The 23278-nt window shown below is 33.7% G+C and overlaps 1 protein-coding gene across 1 annotated transcript; it reads right to left on the minus strand.

The window, feature by feature from the left end:
• Positions 1 to 263: 263 nt before the first annotated feature.
• Positions 264 to 23261, minus strand: LOC121409257 (ABC transporter B family member 27-like). Its single transcript, XM_041601134.1, has 15 exons — positions 23226 to 23261; positions 20659 to 20804; positions 19046 to 19290; positions 16693 to 16941; positions 16333 to 16450; positions 14878 to 15113; positions 14273 to 14408; positions 13137 to 13360; positions 11969 to 12062; positions 9791 to 10020; positions 9170 to 9296; positions 7821 to 7954; positions 7214 to 7384; positions 5159 to 5281; positions 264 to 3902 (listed from the first exon to the last, which is right to left on the minus strand). Exons 2-15 carry the CDS (start codon positions 20762 to 20764, stop codon positions 3702 to 3704), a joined length of 2394 nt encoding a protein of 797 aa, XP_041457068.1. The 5' UTR covers positions 20765 to 20804; positions 23226 to 23261; the 3' UTR covers positions 264 to 3701.
• Positions 23262 to 23278: the final 17 nt, after the last annotated feature.

Consider the following 23278-nt stretch of genomic DNA (forward strand, 5'->3'; position numbering starts at 1 on the left):
TTCAGTAATTATTACTGAAAAATTAGAAAAAATATTGGTAGTTTCATGCAAATTACCGATTTCTTAAGTTTCAGTTTATGTGTGGTCCTATGGTATTCTGTGAAAATACTGATTTTCAGCCTTTTTCAGCACTGAAATGTTCTTGATCAGGTTCGCATCTCTGATGGTGCTATGGACAATTGTGGAAGTGGTTTACAGTACATGATGTGTTTAACTTAACACATGGTGTTCTGTAAACCGCTTCAGTGATATATTTTTTGAATAATAGTCATGGAAATGGTTCTAATATGTTGCACTTGGTACACCAAACAATACAGAGGATATCAAAAATCAATTTTTGATAATAACAGAACCCATGGAATATGTATTCAATCATCAGCATTGCTTATTCAATTCTACTCCAAAAATTCAAACCATAGTTTTGATTCCTCCTGAAAATGTTCCACCTATCTTGATATCAATTCAAAATCAAGTTTAGTTGCTAAAGCACCCCTTGCACGTGTTATGAACTTTAGACGTGAAATACTCACAAATAAGTGAACCCCACCACAAAATGCACTCCTTCATACTGAGTGTTGAATGTAGACAACACTACAATGTTCGGTGACCCCTGGGTAACACTTTATTGAATGTAATATTTTATCACCAGACTTCATAATTAAATACCTAAACATGGCAGATCTTGAACACTTTAAATTCTCTTTTGGGGTTAACTAACCTGTTTTTGGCACCACTGTAGGTCATAGGTGACAAGGGTTTAACAAAAATGCGATTAATAAAAGTTCCAAATTTTAAGATGTTTTCCACATACATGTACATTCATGTTTGATGAATTGTAAGAAATAAAAACCCACAGCACTGAAATGTAAATCAAGTGAATACATGTCATAATATATACCAAATACTCAAACAAGACAATAAAGAGTTATAAACAATCTTAATAATGACATCACTCATCATCAGGCTAAATAAATCAAGGAATAACACAAGTACTGGTCAAGGAAAAATGTGAAAACTACTGGAACAAAAATGCATTAGGTAACTGATAATTTTTCATGGTTGACAGGTTGAGAAGTATCAACATTTGTTTGGTAGCGAGTAGGGAAACTTTTATATAAATGTTATTGCAATTAGTCTTGGGTTCTAGCATTCTTACTAAAATAGTCGTGAAAAGGACGACAGAAAAGCTCTAAAAAGCAAGGATGTATATTTTTTTTATCTATTCAAACACCTGACAATTAACATAAATACAAGACCTAAACAAACTGACCTCATGAGCATTCACATTATTATTATTAATATTACTATTCATATTAGTGCACTCCAGAATACATTATGTCTAAATATATGCACTCTATAAATTCTTGTTATCATTACCAAATAATTTTTTCATGAACATTTAAAATATGAAATGCCAAATTAAAAGCATTTTTTGTCAAAAGATATTTGATAGTATTTCTCATCAATACCAAAATTTAGTAATTTTCTTTGTTTGAAATTGTGTCTATATCAGTAAAACTATATTCAACAGACATTCAATGATATTACCCCCTTCTCAATATAAATCTGATAAATATAATGAGAACCCCACTTGGCACTTCATACATGTATTTATTCACAAAGAATCTTCTAAAGCATTCTAAAGCCCCAGACCAGAACATGATCTATAAAATTCTATTACAAAGAAAGACGGCCATTTCATTTACATACGTACAATGTATATTTATCTGTATCATCATTTGCACTATTTGGTATTAAAACGAAAAACAAAAATCTAATATTTACAATACCATGTCTAAAAAGGCAAGGATATTGCTAACATCATTAGCCATACTTACATCAGTACTGAAAGATCCAATACAAATGAATAAAATTAAACCTAACATTCATTTCTATAACATGACTCTCAATAGGATACAGGTATGAACACAGATCCATCTTCATATGTTTACAATAATAGCAAGAAAGATGAAAACTAATAAATATCAAAAGGACAGTATATGCAGAAATTACCAATTTTGGCCTGAAATGATTTAGACATATTATTCATGGTATTAAATACAAACAGAAGTGACCTAAACAAATGAAAAATAATGTGTATAATGCCAAACAAATCATTATAATACTGATTTGGGCCAATAACCAAAATATCATTTTACAATTTTTGCTGAGTACAATATGGTTTGTAAATGCCTGTACAAAACTAAAACTTTCTCTCAAAATAATTATAGGACTGGCTCAGTGATGACTGCCACCATAATAATGGAGACTCATGAATATCTTTATGTATATTGCATTTGGGATACAGTTGTATCAACAAATAATAGAAAGCTGTATTGGGAAAGTCTGGTTTGAAAAAAAAAGATAAAATGTTGAGATTCATCCCAATCGTAATCTAACATTTCTTTCACTTTCTGGAAAGTTTCAAAACATGAAAGGCCACCAGAGCAATGCAATAAGAAAAACAAGATTTTGATTAGACTAATGTTTGATCTGGTGTAGAAATTCATTGGGAATTCAAAATACAAGGGTTGCTATTATGGTCTCACGCTGCACCTGCAATGCCAAGAGACCAATGATGTAAATTAACATTCAGCAGTAAGATAATCTCCTCTTTCCAATACACTGAATAGGTAAAATTATTGCACAATTCCATTGAAGGCAAAATCAGTGATTGGTTAAAAATATTCCCTGCTTATGCTATATATGATCGTATTTCAATAACAAATAAATTCCATAAATCTATATTCATCATTCATGACAATATCTGATTTGTTTTCATCTCAACATATAAAATTTCAACATTTTTAACACAGAATTCTCTAAGCACAACTTCTTGTCTGTGCATGACTATTATACAAACAGCAATCTATTTCATGTTATTTGCTGAAAATAAACTGGTGATTCTTTACAGTGGAACATGGAATAATAATATCTCAATGGCAGCCAAATTAAAAGGACAGTGCTTTAAATATCATATTCAAATCACTAATTTGGTTGACTCTCTACCATTTTCATACAGTATGCTTCAATAATTTCAATTTTAAATATAAATCTTGCATTGTCACGGGGTGAATCAACATAATCGTGTACCAATAGGATAGCTGAACTAGACTAACTCCTCACTGCATGATAACATCACATATGGTCCAAATCACATCATCAAATACTGAGTTTCTATTTCCACTTTAAATGTTGAAGGTACATTTTGTTTCCATCACTTGAGTGCAATATCTAGGATCTTTATCATTTACATGTAAAGCAAAATTTCATATCTTTAATGAATTTTGTAAGTTAGAAATTCAACATCAGGGTAAAAATGAACATTTGTACAGAGTGTTTTTTTAAAAACTTGTATCCATCTTTAATCTACAAAATTTGAATATCAAATGAAATGAATGTAATATCAAATTATGTTTTTGATCCATTGACTCAGTTTATAACCATCATCCATCTATATTGAATTGCATTTCCATTTCATTTTAGTTTCATTTACAATTAAAACAATGTTTGATATTTATACCTCTAAAGTTAATTATGATTGCAATTAAATTTCAAAATACAATTTTCAAATTCATTGGTCCACTCTCCTTATAAAATATCTACAGTTTATTCTATCTGCATTTAAATTTCAATTTGATATTCCAATTTCAATTTCCATCATTGGTCTATTTTCCTGATAAAACATCCATCCTGGCAACCTAATCCTCTTCCATCTCATCAACATCATCTAAGTCTTCATCTTCTAGGTTACCATTCTTCTCAGTAGAGACCATACCAACCCCTCCTCCTTGTCCGGTACTAAGCTGCCGAAGTACCAGTTTCTTGTAGACACCACCCTTATTGAGAAGTTCATCATGGGTACCCCTCTCTGCAATCTTACCCTTTTTAATCACAATAACCTGGTATGATAGAGAGAAGGGAAGAGACATGAAACCATATCAAATTCAAATTCAAATTCATTTCACATCTCTCACAAACAGGATACAATACATAGTGAGTTAATGCAATAGAGTAAAAACAACGACAGTTGTAAAATTTAGACAAAAAATAACAAGAAAAAACATAGAGTAATGAATGGGATGTGAGGGAGTAACAAAAAGCCATTGGCCTATCTAGGCTACTCCCTTTTTATATTCATAACTGATAATAAAACAAAACATTATCTTCCAATCAACTTTTGAGATTGAAAACAAAGATCTCAAAATCAAACCAAATCAGTAGACTGGTAGAACAAAAGAACAGCAAACAACTATATTCAACAGAACTATCTTGAGTCCAGCATATAACATAGTGCCTGTTCTATGACCTGTTTATGAATGAATACACATTACATTTTTATTTACTGATTGCAGGGCATAACTTTACTACTTTGAGGCCATTGTGAGAACCATGGTAAAGATAAAACAAATATCCATGCTCTCCCTATTCATTCTGTTTTATCAATATCCGTTTCACAGTTATCGTAAACATGGTATTCGAGGCTTGCTGTGAGTTTCAAACGGTGTAAATATACATGTATGTCTGCCTTGCATGTTACAGATCATATCACACTCGACTTTACAATGAAATAATTGGAATGCCTTTATCACCTCTCATCAAAACCCATCCTATATACTGGCTTTTCTTAAAAAGGAACATGGGGGGGGGTATCAGGGCATTTGATTTGATGAAAAGGTTCAGTCAAAAGGAAAGGGGGGGGGGGTGGCTGCTTTGAACAATATTCCTGGATCTAACACAGTTTTATATATCTACTTTTATCAAATCTTTCATCATAAAGAAGGCTGTGTACCAAACATTTTCATTTGAATTTTTAAATGTTCAGGGTGCTTACCCGCAATGTCAGTTAAACTGCCATCATCCAGAATGGAATATTGATTTACAGACAATTGACATCATGTAATTGATATATTCTCCTCCTTGCCTCAAATGAAACAATCATTATCTCACTACCCTCATTCCAACAATTACCATATATGGTAACGGTAAAGGATTATCTGTGATTCAATATGAAAATGCAGACTAATTGCCTGAGCCCCAAAGATGTAACAATATTACAGAGATTCATATTGCTTCTTACATCTGGTATCAACAAATTATAATGTACTTCTCATGAATTGTCAAGCTTGGCTTGATTCAAGTTACGCTGTCTACTCACCTGAGATGCATGTTTGACTGTTGATAATCTATGAGCAATAACCAACACAGTTCTACCAACCATGGCCCTGTCAATAGCCTCCTGTACAAGATGCTCACTCTCTGCATCTAAAGCACTTGTTGCCTAGACAACACAAATTAATAAGATGAATCAGAATGATAGTCTCTCTGTTCATATCATGCAGGATATTTCACATGCATCTATACAATTTTTCTTACCAGTTTGTGAGAGTTGCATACTTGCATTAATGGCCTAGTAACAATAAACCCTACCTGAGTACAACAGCAAATACATTCAATTCCTACAAATTTAATATACGAGTACACCTATGTGAAACCATGTACAAAGAATTACAATCAGATCTTAATACTGGTTTTATTTCTGCATGTAACAGGACTCTAATATTCAAAGGTCAAGTCTACCCAATAAAAAGTTGGTTTGGATAAATGGAGAAAATCAGACAAACAAATCTGAAAATTTCATCAAATTTGCATGTAAAACAAGAAAATTATGTTGTTTTAAAAATGAAAACAGTTAAATGCATATCCTGGTCAGTATTCAAATGAAGGACCGAAAGCATCACACACTCACTAAATCTTTTGTATTCTATTGTACAAAATATGAACTTTGGTTTTCCTTGCTATAATGTGAAAGAGTTTGAATTACTGTCTGAATGTGTGAAATTACCACTGTTGCAACATATGATTCAACTGAGGTTCCTTTCCAACTAATCTATAATAATCATATTATTAAATTTCAGATAAAAAAATAAAAAATGATTAACAAGTCTGTATCATCAAATCCTTCATTTGCATAGATCTCACCTGTGTTGTGCATATAGTGAAATAAATTAATTTAAAATGTCTCTGATTTTCTGGTTTTACATCCAATTTTGTTGATACTTTGTTTTATGCTCTGTTGATTTCTCTATAAACAGTCAAATCAAATTTTTTTCGGGTGGAGTTAATCTCTAAGAGGGAAAACTATCATAAACATAAGCATACTTATTCATGTTTAGTTTTGCTATTCAATACTTTATAAATTTTAGAGTATAATGAAGTGTACTGTTTGAGTAAAAAAACCTGACACCTCACAAATCTATAATTTAAGGAACAATATGTCTTGAATGCATAATTATTATATATGGCCTAAATAAGTATGTTCTCCCAAATACCATATTTATGTGTTAACGCTTGGATAATCAGGAGGTATTCTTTGCAGTGATGCAAATTTTGATTTGCACGAATGTAAGGCATGACTGCAATGATGTCTTCATCCTACAAGGGTTACATCAAAATCCATTTCACAACACTTTTTCAGTGATTTACACTATAATTGTTTAATACACACTTTTTAGTATCAATTCTCAAGTAATTTCATTGAAAAGGGATTTGAAAATATGTTTTCTTACTAATGTACGATTATGACATTATTGGCATCTGGTGTTTATTTATTGCATTCATGCCTTACATTGGTGCATATCAAAATTTACATGACAGTAAAGAGTACCTCCTGATTATCCAAGCGTGAAGACATACATGTACCACATAAATATGGTATCAAATTATTTGGGAGTAGATACTCTTTCCAGCCACATATTATAATGATTTTTTCAGGACATATTGTTTCTTAAATCAGGGATTTTGGGGTGTCAAGTTTTTTTTTTTTTACTCACATGGTAGTGCATAAATATTTATTGTCCTACAAGATGAAATTCATTTTCCAAGTATTATGACAGACAAAACATACAAATCAGTCAATTAAACAAGATGAACACACTTGTCGGTAATAAATTACCATCAATACAGAATCCATAGTGAATAAATAAAAATAAAAAAAACAAGGTAATGAATCACGATTCATACAGAACACATAGTGAGCAAATTATAAGAAAAAAATAATAATTAGAATGCCATTGTTTCTTTTGATTTTTTAAATGGATCAAATTTGTTTTAACATATAATCACAATATTAAAAATATTAGTTAATTTTATTATCAATATTCATATTCAATTAGCATTGAGAGAAATCCAGATAAGAGTATATTATTCTCACCTCATCAAGCAATAGTATTGTAGGATCCATGATAAGAGCTCTAGCAATAGCTAATCTTTGCTTCTGACCTCCTGATAACATTATCCCTCTCTCACCAACCAAGGTATCATAACCCTTCTCAAACCCTGTCACAAAGTCATGGGCATTCGCCATCTTAGCTGCTTCATAGATCTACATGTATTAAAGAAAATATTTGAGACTTGAATTCAAACCAGACAAGAAAATTCATGTTACAAAAATATTACAGCTTAGAATAAGACCAGTGTATTGACAGAAATTGCTCTTCAAGTTACTGTGCAATTTACTCACTTTTTTCCATTGTTTAACCATACGTATTTTGCCTGATATATAGTGTACAGAGACTTGACTATGGTTTTGGTGCAGATTCTATCCAAATTATATTTGATTTCTTTACCACAAGTGTAAAGTGTTTAACATTAAAAATATGAATCAGCAGAAAGAGTATCAAGAACGCACACCTTGAACTGACGCATTTACTTTTTCTAGAAATACTTCAATAATTGTAGAGTCATAATGACTTCATGACAAACTTTTGAAACATCTCTCTCCCTCCTTGGGTGTGAACTGTACCTTTAACTGATCTTACCTCATCATCTGTTGCATTCCTTCCATATGCTATATTATCTCTGATGGAACAAGCAAAGAGGACTGGTTCCTGACTCACTAATGAGATCCTTTGTCTAAACCACTTGGGATCAAGACTTGCAAGATCAACACCACCTGCAATAAATACAACAGAAGTCAGATACAATTATATATCTCATACATTCTAATAAATCATTGGTCAAAACTGCAAAACTGCAGAGGAGCCAAGGTGCAGTGGTTCTGACTCTCGCCTTGTAAACAGAGGGTCATGTGTTTAAATCCCACCACGGTGTGGCGTCCTTTGGCAAGGCGTTAATCTACACTTTGCCACTCTCAAACAAGGTGCTATATGGGTACCCGATAGGATGTGAAAGTCATAATTGGAGCTTGTCCAGTACTGTGTGCGCCTCACCGGCGACCAACTGGAATACTCCCCAGGGAGTGGAGGATGTGCATACATTGTGTGTGGGAATGACTGATTGAATCTGATGACTGGGGTAATAATATATCTGTAAAGCGCTTAGAAGCGACGTTTTGATTTATTAAGCGCTATATAAAAGCGGATTAGTATTATTATTAACTAAATCATGTGACGAGCAGTTCCGTCTATCATCCCTGTGATAGAGCACATAAACCCTTGAAGGAGGGGCCATGGGTAGCTGTTTAACTATGCACAGCTAGCTGAATACCTCTGCAACTGTACATGCAGCCAATTACTAAATTGGCTGGTAGATGCCTGTGCTTGACAAACAGAAGCACAGCACATTTTAATTACAAAGTGATCTAGTGAATCAACATAGACTTGACTTACACTAATGGTCCAAAAATAGATATTAGTGGCCCTTGAGTTCAGATTTAGTGTAAGATATAACTTTATGAGTTACAATGATGTCAAATAAAACAAATATGGACTGCTCTGTAGTCGGACGATCGTGGAAACCATCACTCGCTCTCTGCTTTTCATACTAGTCCTTTTAAAATGAAAATTTCAGTATTTTTAAAGCTGAAAATCAGTATTTCATTGAGGAAATCAGTATTTTAAAAAAATACCACATGAAAACACATAAAGCTGAAACTTTAGAAATCAGTATTTTACATTAAACTATCAGTATTTTTCTCACTTTTCAGTACTAAATACTGAAAATCAGTACTACTTGGCAGCTCTGTAATGTTCATTTATGCACAGAGATCTGTTTCATACAAGTATGGCAAAGATTTCATACAAGATACATGCAGTCCCTTTCAGACAATGAGTATTATGGGTGTTTGGACAGGAAAATTTTGCAAAAAAGTGTGAAGTAGCAGTGTGGTTCCCAACATAAGAAAATAGAAGTGACAAATTGCGCTTACTGAATTTAACTTGTCCTGAATCTGGATTGTAGAAGCGTTCCAATAGATTGACAATGGTAGACTTGCCTCCACCTGATGGACCAACAAGAGCAACCATCTGACCAGGCTGAACATCAAAACTAACATCCTGTGTATCATGAAAACAACAAAATCTGATCATATTCTGGCGATGAATCTGAATATTAAACTCTAATGGGAAGCATCAATATTTGATCATCTCCAATTCTAATGATTTCCTCACTATCATGCATTTCTATATCATTTACACATACTTCTCTGGCATTATCCTCATGATGAACACCGAACCACAATCAATTCCACCAATATCATCACCAACATCATCACATACTGGTAATTAAAATTGTCATCTACCCCACTAAACATCCAACCCCCTATATGCAGGAACTTCCTAAAAAATCATTTGCCTCTGCCTTGCGTTTCATATGAAAAAGGTGTAATGCTCTCAAATTATCACTGCATGAGTAATGCATGAAGTGAAGTAAAAATGGGGTCAGACTAAATTAAGTTTGATTAAATAATGGCATTGCACAACTGCATCACCAATGCACTGAACACCACAACCAAGAGCAGCAAACCTTGACTGCTATAATCCAATCTAACCTGTAATATCTTGGTCTCTGGTCTTGATGGATATGTAAAGCTAACTCCTTCTAGAGAGATCTCTCCAGTGAAGTCCATGATCTCTTGACCCCCCTCTTCTGGTATCTCTGGTTTCCTGTCCATCAGCATAAAGATTCTCTCTGATGCTCCCACAGCTTTCATGAAATCACCATAGAGGGCAGACAAGAATGCAAATGCCATGGCCACATTCAATGTGTAAAGCATAAAGGCTGTCATGAGATGAAAGTGGGTAGTATTAAAAGTTAATAATAACAAGGAGTTTCAAGAGATGGAGTAAAAACGGTATCCAAATCAATTCATGTAGCTTTAAATTTCTAAACAAATACAGAAGAATACACAGGCACACTGTAGCCTTTGGTGACGACATGTGATGCTCCCAGATTCACGGGAAAACTGAAGTGATTTGTGTTGAAAATAAATGATTTGGAATATTTCCAGTTTTATTTGATTACAAAATACAGATTTTAAACACAAGACGAAATATATCCCAAAGCCTTATCATGGTCTAAAGTTGGGCGAAATATTGTATGATAATAGTTTCAAAATGTGAACAACTCTTAGAATTTGAAAATTTCAATGTTAACATTTTACAAATTTCCACATTACAAAAAATTAAGATTAGTTTGACAGAATATACTATCTGTGCTGTTACGAATCACAGATGTGGCCAGTAGAGTAATCTGAAATCAAACTTTCAATAGATATTGCAACATTTATTAGTGGTGTGTTTGCTCATAGTATCCAACCAGAGGCAGCGAAAAGCAATCATCATTACAAAAGCATACTTTCTATTTTATCTGACCAGTAATTCTGTAGTTAGGTTGGAATCTTTTGTCTACAATTGCAAGAAAAATCCAATGAAGAACATATATCTATTTTATCCTTGTGGCATCAAAGTTGTGTAATAAAGAGGTTCAATGGAATGTATTGGATTGTTCTCCATCTCTTAAAACTCCTTGAATGATAATAACATCACAGTAATATGCAGTATATAAATCACAATACATAATAAAGGAGAATGAAACCATTAGCTTAAATGAAAACAGACAAGTCAAAGAATAAGATAAATTAAAATTTGAGAACTGAGAAAGTTATGAGCAATCAAATTGTTTTGATTTAGGTGGAAACTATCAAGAAAGATCGCTTTCAGATCTACCTACACAAAAGTCTACATGGAAGTATAGACAGGGTTCCCAGTCTTTCAAGAAAACCAAATTCCCTGATTTTTCCTGATGAAGTTTAAAAATTCCCTGATAATCATTTAAACCCATTCCCAGTTTGCATGTTTTCTAATTTGTTGCAGTGAATTACATGTATTTTCAGTATAAAAACAATAATGTAAAACTAATTAGTACCACCACAACCAGTCATTCAATGGATGTTGTTTTGATATGCAACAAAATATAACAGAGTCTGACTGACTACCATGCTTTCAACTTTTGGGCTGATCATAATTCCCTGATTTTTCCTCATTTGAGGCATTATCCCCTGATTCGAGGTACTTTTTATCAAATTCCCTGATTTTTCCGACTGGAAAAATTAAAATAATTTTCCCTGATGAGCTGGGAACCCTGATGGAAAATTGATGACCATTGCATGGATGTTTGTGCTAACAGTTGTTTGAACGGCTTTGAAATGTTTTTGCTTGACTCAGCCCTAGTCGAAAACATTGATTGCTGTGGAGATCCTCCAAAGGTGATGCGACCAATTTGTAAATTTCCCCCATGTATCCTGGATTACAGGTGCATGTTACAACCTCCAGTGTGGTATTTGCTATGAAATCACATAAAGATACTACCAATGTTCCCAGTTTTTTTCAATAGAAATTGAATGACTGTATTTCTTCAAAAGAAAAATTACAGAATATTACCACTTATTTTACAAAATTTTAAATGCAACAAGACTATTTTAGTGCACATGGTATGAAATTCATTGTGGACTACAGCTCCTTGAAGTTCAGGGTAATGTCTGATTCAATATTTCTCACTGGTTTTCAATGATAAATTTGCCAATCAGATGCAGGGATTTACGATAGCTTATAAAAAATGTCTGTGAAAATCACTAACAAATCTCTAAATGAACAACTACCCTGTTCTACACTAAGTTAGTTAAGCCAGAATTCAGAATGTGAGTCAGATTTTGTACCAATATACTAACATGTGAGTTGTCCAACAGAGATTCCCTGTGTCGGGTCTGTTTGATTCAAATGAACCAACTTGCCACCGTACCAGAGCACAAGTGCTATAGCTCCCTGGAAGAAGAAAAAAAATCCAAAATTCAACATCCTAACATTCTCATTCAAATAAATACAAACAAAGAAGACTCTCTAAATAGTTAAAGCATGTTCTGCAAATGGGTGATTTGGCAGATATTTTCTTATTGGTTTATTATGTATTATTTTGTCAATCCAACATCAAAGCAATTTTTATTCATGAAAACTTATGGCCACTGCCCCCTGCATGAAAGCATTTCCAACTTTGCTTAACTCTTTGTGTGTTTCGTCGGCATCAATGCACATCTGTAGACATTTTTCGTTCGCATTTTGCTCATTCACGTTTCCCTATTCATGCCCCCTTGTCCGGCTTAGCTATGTTTTGTTTTGGAAACATTCTCTTTCAAAACCACTTAAAGGAGCTTTATTGTGCCTTCTTTACAAGTGAATAATCAATATGTCCTCCACCAGACTCAGGAAGTCATTGAAAAAAGAGAGGAGAAATCAATAAATCCTTCTTCACAAATAATACCATGGTTAACTTCATTGTTAAGGATTATGACTCATAAAACCTATACGTGACATAAGTTCTTTTATCAGGTATACTTTGATCAAATTATTATGATTTGATTTCAATAGATAACTAGTATAATGAACTGTCCAGGTGAATAAAAAAAAAATCATGCCACTAAGAAGCAAAATAAAGGATTATACTTATATTGGAAATGTAAGAAGAAATAGTTAATAAAACATAATATCCTGTTCTTTATTACATTTCCTAGATTACATTAGTCATGTCTTAAATTTTGCGACACAAAATTTCCTTTTAATATATTCAGATAAAAGTCCTAGCCCTGCATATAAAATAGGAAATTATACCACGTAGAAGGGTACACTGCTAAAATAGTGCAACGCACAGAGGGCTTACGGTCAATGCCCAAAGAGTTATTTCGGGCAAAGATGCTTTAGTAGGATAAAATTCTCATCATAAATCCATCAAATTATGGGCTGCAAACTAAGTCATTCCGTAAAAACAAATTCAACATATAGAAAGCACAACTACAATTCACGGAACTATGAGCCAACAATTATCTGGTTTCCTCTGTCCCCTACCTGCATGACGAGACCAACAATTCCATTGAAGACACCATTGGCTGCAGAGATACGCTTTCCAAAGAAGTAGCTCTTGTCAATCTCTTTTTCATAGCTTTGAATAGCCTTGGGTTCTCCAATGAATGACCTCACAGTCCTGATACTGGACAGGGCCTCCTCTGCAGCAGTTCCTGCATCTCCAAGGGCATCTTGGAAGTTCTTCTGGAAATTCTGAACGTATCGTCCTGTCAAAGATTATAAGGAGCATTAAGAGATAAAAGCTGAATCAATCTGGCAGCAAAACTTAAATAATAAATCTTCCTCTCAATGTGAGAGATATCAGAATTCTGAATAAGGAGAGGTATAAGTCTTGCAAAAAGCAAGAAATCCTGAATCCTGGTATTTTTTTTTTTAGATGATACAAAGCAAATTTAACAATAAAAATGCATCTCAACGAATCAGGCCAACCAACCCCTTACAAAATCTTCACTGATAATTCATCTGACATCAATAGAATGCTCAATAGGAAAACCAGATTCTTATGTATTGATTTGCAGTTTATATTGTAAATAATACAATCTAAAGTACATGGATTTGGAGTGGTTGGTGGCTGGTCAGTCTCTGGATTTATCTTCGGTCCTGGGGATTTGTTTTAAAGTCTCAAATTGAAGTCTTTGGGATTGAAATTAGATCCTTAAGATTAGACTTAGATCCAGAATTTGATTGATCATTCACAAACCCAGACAATCTAGATTTATTTTTAAGCCATACAGGTTAATGTGAGGGCAGGTATATTTTCTTTAAAGAAAACCCTATGTTTAAAAGTCTTTTGCTTTCTGAAAAAAAAATTAAATTTACTTAAAAAAAAAAAATAATGAACAGTTTATCAATTTTTACCTATGTTTCCACCATGAGTTACTTTAGTTGCTTATGAATATATTTTCATCTCAGTATTAAACTCTTTGGTACCGGTACTTTATTTCACTATTTTTTTATAGGTTCATGTGTCCTACGTGAATCAATAACATGGCCTAGTCCTGGAATCTATTTTACTATTTGTTATCTGATATATACAATGTATTTGTCTTGTACTTTACACTTTATTGTTAAATATTCAAGAAAGTAACACAAAACAATATAAATGTATCTGTACTTACCATACTGCACTGCACCAATTGCTATAATAGGGACTACAGAGAGTAAGACACCAGTAAGGGATGCACTCTGACTGAACATGATTGCAATTGACCCCAGGATTTGAAAAGAATATCTGACAAGCATAGAAATGTTCACCTGTTAAAGAGAGCATAGAGAGAGAGAGAGAGAGAGCATTCATTATAAATAGTGAGAGACAAAATAAGATGCATTATAAAATGAATGAAAAAAAATGATGAAAATCCATATTTTATTGTTCGAAAATTGACATGGAATGAAATACTCTGAAAATTTGCTTTGCCAAATTGATTGTGGGCTTGGCAGCCGCTGTGCAGCGCCAGATTGACGAGGCTCTATCCCTTTAATCATTGGAACGCCACACAGGGTAGCAGTAACTCCTATCTTTTAAAATCTTTTGGTCTAACACGGCCGGGGTTTGAACCTCCAACCTCCCGGTTGTGAGACGGATGCTCTACCAACTGAGCTAACACATAAACAAGAGGGAAGAGAGGATGAGGAGGGACTTGATAGTTGGTATGAAAAGAAAGAATGAGACAGAACTGCCCTTGATAGTGAAATAATGTATATGAAATGTGAAGAAGCTTACCGTGACGGCATTCTGCACCACTTGAGTGTCGGAAGAAAGTCGACTGGTGAGTTCACCAGTACGGTTAGTATCAAAGAATGCCACTTCCTGTCTTATGATGGCAGCAAACAGGGTATTCCTTAAACGACAGACCACACGCATCCCAGCCAGAGTAAAGGACCAAGAACGGACCATAGAGCAGATAGCACCCCCAGCAAAGATGAGGAATAAAATGAGGACAACTCTGTTCACACCATCTATTTGTTGTCAGAAGAGTGTAAGAACAATCACAAAATTTCATCAAAATCTGATAACAAATAAAAAAGTTAGTAAATTTAAAAAATAAGCAATATTAATGAAAACAGATACATGCACAGCATCATAAATATTCATAAGTGTGCTGATGTCATGTTATGTACCCACTTTGCTTTTTCCTTACGTTATTACATGAAACCATAATTATTTCATATTTCCATGTATTGATAAATACATGTATGTCTCTCTTGAAGTAAAATTAGTTACAGTAATGATTATCTTACACATCAAATCAGTTGTCTATCACTTTTTTTTCAATTCTTGTGGACACAATTTGAATAAATATAATTTCATGAAATAAAATTCAAAATAAGTAGGAATCTGACATCATCAGCTTGCTCATTGCATATTCATGAAGACATGCACAGAGAATTCACTAAAATAATGCAAAAATATAAATGCCATTGATTTGTCATGTACCTTGCCCAATATATTGATGACATTTTCAGTGGTTTTGCTTGTCTGATTTTATTACATCATTAGTTCCTAAAATCATATTTTCAGCTTGGAGTACCCCTTTATGTGTGAACCTCTCTGTCAGTTTTATTTTCTCCAAGAACAATCAATTACCAAGCAGCCTTTCAAGGACTTAAAATTAAACATGTTAAAACACGAGTAGAATAGTACTGTATCTTGTAGCTACACTATAAAAAGTACAAGAGCCATTATCTGAAGCAGCACAAATGTATCATGGACAGACAGATATCTTGTAGGTGAGGTATCCAATCACATGGGGGACTAAAATGCTAGAGGGCAAAAACTGCCGTAATTGTACATGTAGGCCAAAGTCATAAAATACTAAGCACCAGGAATGTCATATCAGTGCTAGAACCCACTAAACTACTGTCTTTATCAGAATAAGCCTGTTTAATCTTGTGTAAATATTGACATTATCTCTTTATGTAACAGGGGCTTGATTAAATAGATGCCCATTCATGACTACACATTGTCTGGCTTATTATGCGATAACTACCAACTGATACACAGAGAATGACTCATATTCAGACCATTAACCCTCAATGCAATTATGTTTGTGATTTCCAGTCAGGATGGTAATGATCCGCTTTCTAAAAATAGTTTAAAAAACTCTATGAATGTAATGTCTGTAATGGGGTATTGTTCACATACAATGGAACAATATATAAAGCTTTCCTGACTCACCCATTGATTTTGAAGTGACTGCTTCATCTACGACCTTTCCAAAAAATAAAGGAGCTGCCATGGAGGATGCACTAGATCCTATCAAGCCAACCATTCCTAGTGATATCAAACCTACTTCCTAAAATATGAAAGAAAGAAGAAAAGTTGTGGGGTTTGTAATAATGTGGTGGTTGTTCTATATCTTCTCAGAGTGAAACAAGATTAAATAATGAAATATGCTGTAAGCAAAGACAAGATAAACTATCCAGTCAATCATATGAGTTTGGATAATTGAAAAAAAAAGGAACACAGAAAGGTAACAGCTTTAAAAGACAATAAACAATATGTCATGCTACTGGAAACTAGGTTTAGTTCACTTACTGGTTTAGCAAGAGACAACACTCTGCCCAGATCAGCTTTGCTTTCTTTCTTCTCCTTCTTCTCATCCTCATCATTGAGTCTGTGCTCAATGCGGATGATCTGCAACTTCCGCATAAAGTAAGGTCCTGTCAACGATGTAATCAACTCCAGGAATGAGAAGGCAACCGAAGATATCACAAGGATGTTGTAGGTAATATGCATAAGTTCATATTTGGGGTTGTTCAGAATAGCATTTAACACAAGGCCACCCTATATAAATAATATATAAAAATAAATATGAAAATATCGACATCATATCACTTCACCAGAAAAAAGAGCTACGTCTTTACGATTCAAGATTTTATTAGAACAAATGATAGCAGCTTGTTACAGCTGAATCGGCAAATGTTTTACAAAAAAGCCTAAAAATACACATAAAATCACAAAAAGCAATGTTACAAAAGAATCAAGAAATTACAAAAATAATTACGGTTAATTCATGATAATAATGAAGAAGTGATCTTAGCTTTGGAAAGCTTTGAAAAAGTACATATGTTGGAAAAATGATTTGCTCCTAAAATATAAAATTATTGTGATGTAATATGAGTTAAAAGAAGAATTAGAAGGAAATTTATTGTAACGGCTTTCTGAGGTGGGGGGACGGTCCCCCCTAAACTCACCGAATAAGGAAACCCACAAGCCCTTTCCATCAAATATATTCATTTTCCAAATAGGTGAGACCATTAAAGAAATCCACTGTGAGAGATGTTTATAGATCATATAGTGGGATTCAAAGTCCTCACACTTTCAAAATGGCTTTCCCATATCCTTCATAAAAATAAAAGTGAGGGTTAGCTATGTAAAGACAGTTGAAAGGACGAAGGTAAGAGACTTTTCATATAAAGACACCTTTCATTATCTTATCTTTACATTTCATTATTATAAATATATACACTCAGCAAAAAAAGTTCTTGGACACTTATAAAAGTTAAAATATTCCATATAGATATTTGATTAAAGGCAAATTATTGTATGTCAACAAGACAAAACAATATTCCTCTTCCAATATGACATGACATTTTCATGTGAACAGTCATGCATGGGTGGTTAAATGCTTTAAACAATAGCAATGTCAGTAAAAGAAAATAGCAAGAAATGGATCAGTCAGTGCATGGCTGGTTACAGGCATTAAAAATAGCAATGTCAGTGAAAGAAAATTGCTACAATGTAGCAAACGATCAGTCATTCTTTCAGTTGTGAAAGTTTGTGTGGCATAAATATCCATTAAACGACAAAAGCAAACCTAAAGTCAAATACCACTCTAATATTGAAGAGAAAGTTATCCACCTTGGATGCATCACTATTCCACTGGAATTTTAAGTCAAAGTTAGTCGATGAACAAAATGTCAAATTTCAGTATCTTGGCATAAGCAAAAGAAAATTATCCTTATCCTCCTATCTACTGCAGGGGTGGTGGCCCTAAGTCGACCACTCCTAGGACGGTCTCTAACTTCATTTGTAGCCAAATACCGCTAGTTCAAATTTGAAATTGTTGTTGGTGACACTTAGAAATATCGAGCCACTTGTCTAAATGACTGCCCAGACTGCAACATTCCTATTGCTCTTGCATGCTCTTGGTTGGAAAGCTTAATCTTGAAAGTGAGTGTCCAAATGATCCATCTCATTATGCATCTCATGATGCATCCCTATAGCATTCAATTCAAATGATAGACAGATGTTGCTGAATTGTTGAATGTATGCCTACAGGATGGCTATGATCATTAGCATTTGAATGGTCCATTTCTTGCAATTTTCTTTTACTGACATTGCTATTGTTCAAAGCATTTAACCACTCATGCATGAATGTTCACATGAAAATGTCATGTCATACTGGAAGAGGAATATTGTCTGGTCATGTTGACATACAATAATTTGCCTTTAATCAAATATCTATATGGAATATTTCAACTTTTTTAAGTGTCCAAGAACTTTTATTGCTGAGTGTATTTCCATGGATTACCCCAATATTGTGTTATGTAGACTTTAAATCACATCCACATGTACATGTAGCTTGAGAATAAGATGTAGATATCAATGGATTCATGTCTGTCTGAAATAAGCAGTGTGTTAAACATATATAGGCCCAGGTAAAGAACATCTAAAGTCATAAGGTTTTGAAATCAGCATGTTAAAGGATTTCTCCTCCCTCTAAAATGAATATTTTATTTGTTGAAAAAAGAACTACCAAGATATAGCAGTGTAGTAGCCTGATTACAGGCAAGAGAGTACCCTATTAAGAGATTACTTGAAAACAAAATAATTTCGATAGAATCTGATTCTAGTTTGAATATTTATATTCCTTGTAGGTGATTACCTTTGTTGTTGTGTATGCCAAGCTGAGAAAACTGAAGAAGATGGTAAAGATATGGCTTGACTTCTTCCATGACTGAAGAGAAGCATCAAAGGGATAATCCAGGAGAGCCAGGGAGTAGTCTTCCATCTTGGTGAAGGCATAGAAGAGAAAGAGCATCTTAAACAGGCCTAAGAGGGCTAACTCAAAGGTAGAGCCAAGGATAGTCCATTGCGTCACACTGCTCTCAAGGTAGTTTGTATGGCCACCTGTATTTGAGAGAAATTAAAAGATATTTTCTTATCAGATCAGAAAATATTACATTACTGGTACACAGATGGGGAGCTGGGGGCAAAGAGCCCCAAAAGTTTCATGATCAAGAAAAAAAGTTGATAAAGAAAATAAAGAAAAAGGTAAAATATGATATTATATTTATTAATTTATTCATGTCATTGAAATCTATCACAAAATAAGATTTTTGTATCCAAAGGTCAAAATTTAACTCACTTGCTTCACTCGCTTGAAAAATATATTTCAGTAATATTGCCCCAAACATCATGTCTGGCCTCTCCAAATTTTTTTGCTCATTACGCCATTAGGGTACATGCATGAAATTTCAAGTGTAAAATAAGAACTACATGTACATGTAGGTGTAAAAGTAATACAGAACATTAGTGGAGCCACCAAATTTTCATCACCTTAGCCTCAGGGACTTTCGACCATTAAGAGAGTGAGATAGAGATGTTATGAGGTAATTTGCAGATCATACAGTGCATTTGTTTGCTTGTCATAAAACTGAGTGGATCAGCATTTGACTATTATCAAATTCCCTACAAAAACCCGATAATATCGCTTTAACTTTATACCCATTGAATCTGGTATTGTTTTAAAAGACAAGGGAGACAACTCAGACAAGTCATCAAAACATACATGGTCTCATCAAAAGGTTTACCCACTAGGAAACCGACATTATACAGAAGAAAAAAAAAGAATCAAAGGAAAGAATTAAAAAAACAAAATCCATCGATAGACATGGGTGTCAGATAATAACAAAATAAAAATCTGAATGCCTTAGGGTCTGTTATATGTTTTTTTCACTAAAAAGAATGTTTACATGAAAATGGAGTACATTTCAAATAATCATTCCATATTCATACTATTCAATTTTTAGTGATACATTTTTACATGTTACTCTTATTATGCATTAGACAAGTAGAAAGGTGAAGTTCTGATATTTTTTTAAGTTGTAAAAATACCGTGATGCAAACTTTGTTGGCCACATTGGTAATGAAATAGAAGGCAAGGACTACTCTTCCATTTATTCCAAAAAATAAAATGGCTAATTTTTCTTCAAAGTAACAGAGGCACTAACACATCATCTGCGTTGCAATGGTAAGATATGCAAAGTGTATGTATACGCAAGCATTGTTCTGTCGCGTAATACCTATGGATACGCAAGATAAAATTTATGTGCAAGATGAAATTTAAAATTTTATCTGAGAGATAAAATGTCATCTCAGAATACCAATCTCCTTTTAAGAGATAAAATGAAATATTTTAATAAGATAAATGACCTCAGAATATCACCCCAGATTGACTAAAATCAAGATGCACAATGTAAATATCATAATACTCACCAGTTACCCATAGAGCAAGAGACACAGAGCCATCTAAGAAAACTAGAAACCTTGCAAATGTACTGAATCTCCAAAATGGCATCGAGTATCGTACTTTTGCCATCATGTAATTGTCTAGTTCGATCAATTTTGAGTATTAATCCCCTCCTGTAAAGAATAAAGAAAAAGAGTATACATATTTATTATTTTCTCAATATGCTTTTAGTTTGGTTGTTAATAATGAAACAGTTTTGTACATTTGTAATGCGCGGTAATAACATGTACCCAGGAGGTCTTGGATATATGCTTTGCCCACAGAGAATGAACATGTACTGCAATGTCTGATTCCTATGCAAACTAAAATCTCTATATTATGGAGCTACTACACTATTTCTTTTTAAATCTTGAAATGACATTTTAAATTGTTAGTTTGGCCAAGGAGGGAAGGAAAAGGAGTTGTTCATTCTATGGAAGCCCTGCAAGTGGATCTAGATGGAAATTAGATTAAGTTTAAAGTTTAGCAATATTTTGTGAAAACAGTCATCATGAATATTTATTAGGTGGGCTGATGATGTCACATCTCCACTTTCCATTTTCTTATGTTATTACATAAAATTGTGTGAATAATTTGTCTTCCTTATAATGAAATAAGTTGCATCAATAAATATCTAATGCACTAAATCAGTTGTCAATCCAATTTTTCTAGTTCTTGGAATAAAACAAATAGAATAAACCTAATTTCATATAATAAAATACAAATGAACAAGTGGAGATGTGACATCATCAGCCCACCTAATGAATATTCATGACGACTGTTTTTACAAAATATTATGAAACTTTAAAATTCAATAACTTTGTTACTTGTTATCCGATTTTGATGAAATTTCGGCATTTTGCTCAGTGAATTCTACTTTATTTATTAAGCTATACTTTCAGCCTGGATCATCTATAAGTAATATCCACAAGGAAGAACTCTATAGAAACTTGGGAAGACATTTTGAGACAACCCATAAAGCCACATGGTATATAGTTCATTTTTTCTTAGTTTCCTTTCTTTCCTTCATTCTTCTTTCTGCCTTACTTTCCTTCTTTTTTTTCCTTCATCTCTTTTATCTTTTGTTTTCTCTCTCCCCATTTTAGGTAGCGCGATTAATAGCGCGCCTCGCGATCGCTGACCTGCGCGGAAATGCCTAAAGTCGCCCTCGAAATCACCCAAAATCATGCTTTCGGAGCGACATAAAATCTGAATGTCGTCCCTGAAATTATTGCCGAGTGATAACAACTCAACACCTGCTGGCTAGGACCCAAAGGTTACACTGTTCCCCAATCCACTATTTCCCAAGAGTGTGGGAGGAATTAACACCTAGTCTACGAAACGAGTTTGTCCTGGTCTGTGGATCTTTAAATCCATGGCTAAGATGCTTACGGACTGAGTTATTTGAATAAGATGTATAATGATTACTGCGAGGGGGGGGGGGCTCTATGAGCAACAGAATGGAATATTGGTCAGCTTCATCTTTCCTATACTCACTGCATTAATTTGTCTAATCTAATGTTCTTTAATCCATTTGCTTTTATATACTTTTAGTTTGAATTACGTTAAACAATGTATATTTATTGTAATTCCTAGTGAACTGTTAACCTGATAAATTTCTGTTTAAATATACACTCATTTACCGGTACATTATTCTAATATACATATTTTCTTTTTTTATTAATTTCAAATCTTATTAGGTTTCCCTTTTTTTACTGCTTATACACCTTCCCCAATACAATGTACTTTAAAGTTTATATTTACCTGGCTAATTCAAATGTATATCTAAATACCAATTTACTACAACTTCTTTAAGTTGCCCTTTAATTACGTTTCAATCACACTATACATGCTATATTGCATTGTTCTTATGCATATCAATTTCAATATGCTTTTTCTATATGAATTATTGCTTGTATTAATATAATAATCTATATACATGTTTTTATTCTTGGGGTGTTTACATACAAGTCCAGGTCGGGAAGGATAGCCTGCGGGCTACAGTTATTTATTTAACTTTTTTCTTTTCCAGGCAACCTGGACTTGTTCTGCAAACATCCCTTTTCACTCTGTAATTGTATTTTCTCCTATAAATTGATTGTAAATTTTTTGTTGTTGAAATGCCAAATAAAATAATAACGGCACTAGCCATCATATGCTCGAGCTCCGCTTTATACCATTCAGTAAAAATCATCCAAAATAAACACTTAAAATCATAAAGCCGGGCGGGCGGGAGTTTCCTGGGTTAGTTTTTGCCAGCATTTTTTTAAATTGGTGGAGAGGATATATGGTCAGAAAGTCTTTCCTCCTTTTTCTTCGTCTTTCTCATTACCTTTCTTCCACCCTGAAATCAATATTGACGACCGGGAAAAGCGGGCTGTGGGCGCGGGGGGACTCGGCGCGGCACGATGAAGCTGCAGCGACGGCAACATGGTCATGGATTTGCTTTTGATTTGATTTTGAAATGATACTTGATTAGTTTCTTACAGTGAAATAACACTCACAATTGCACGAAAATGCCGCTTCATTCTGAAAATATACTAATAATACTTACCCGTATTGCACAACACTATCAGCCAGCAGAAGATGACCGGTTCAGGCCGCGCC

This window comes from Lytechinus variegatus, chromosome 2 (assembly GCF_018143015.1).
Source record: "Lytechinus variegatus isolate NC3 chromosome 2, Lvar_3.0, whole genome shotgun sequence".
In the NCBI taxonomy this organism is placed as follows: domain Eukaryota; kingdom Metazoa; phylum Echinodermata; class Echinoidea; order Temnopleuroida; family Toxopneustidae; genus Lytechinus; species Lytechinus variegatus.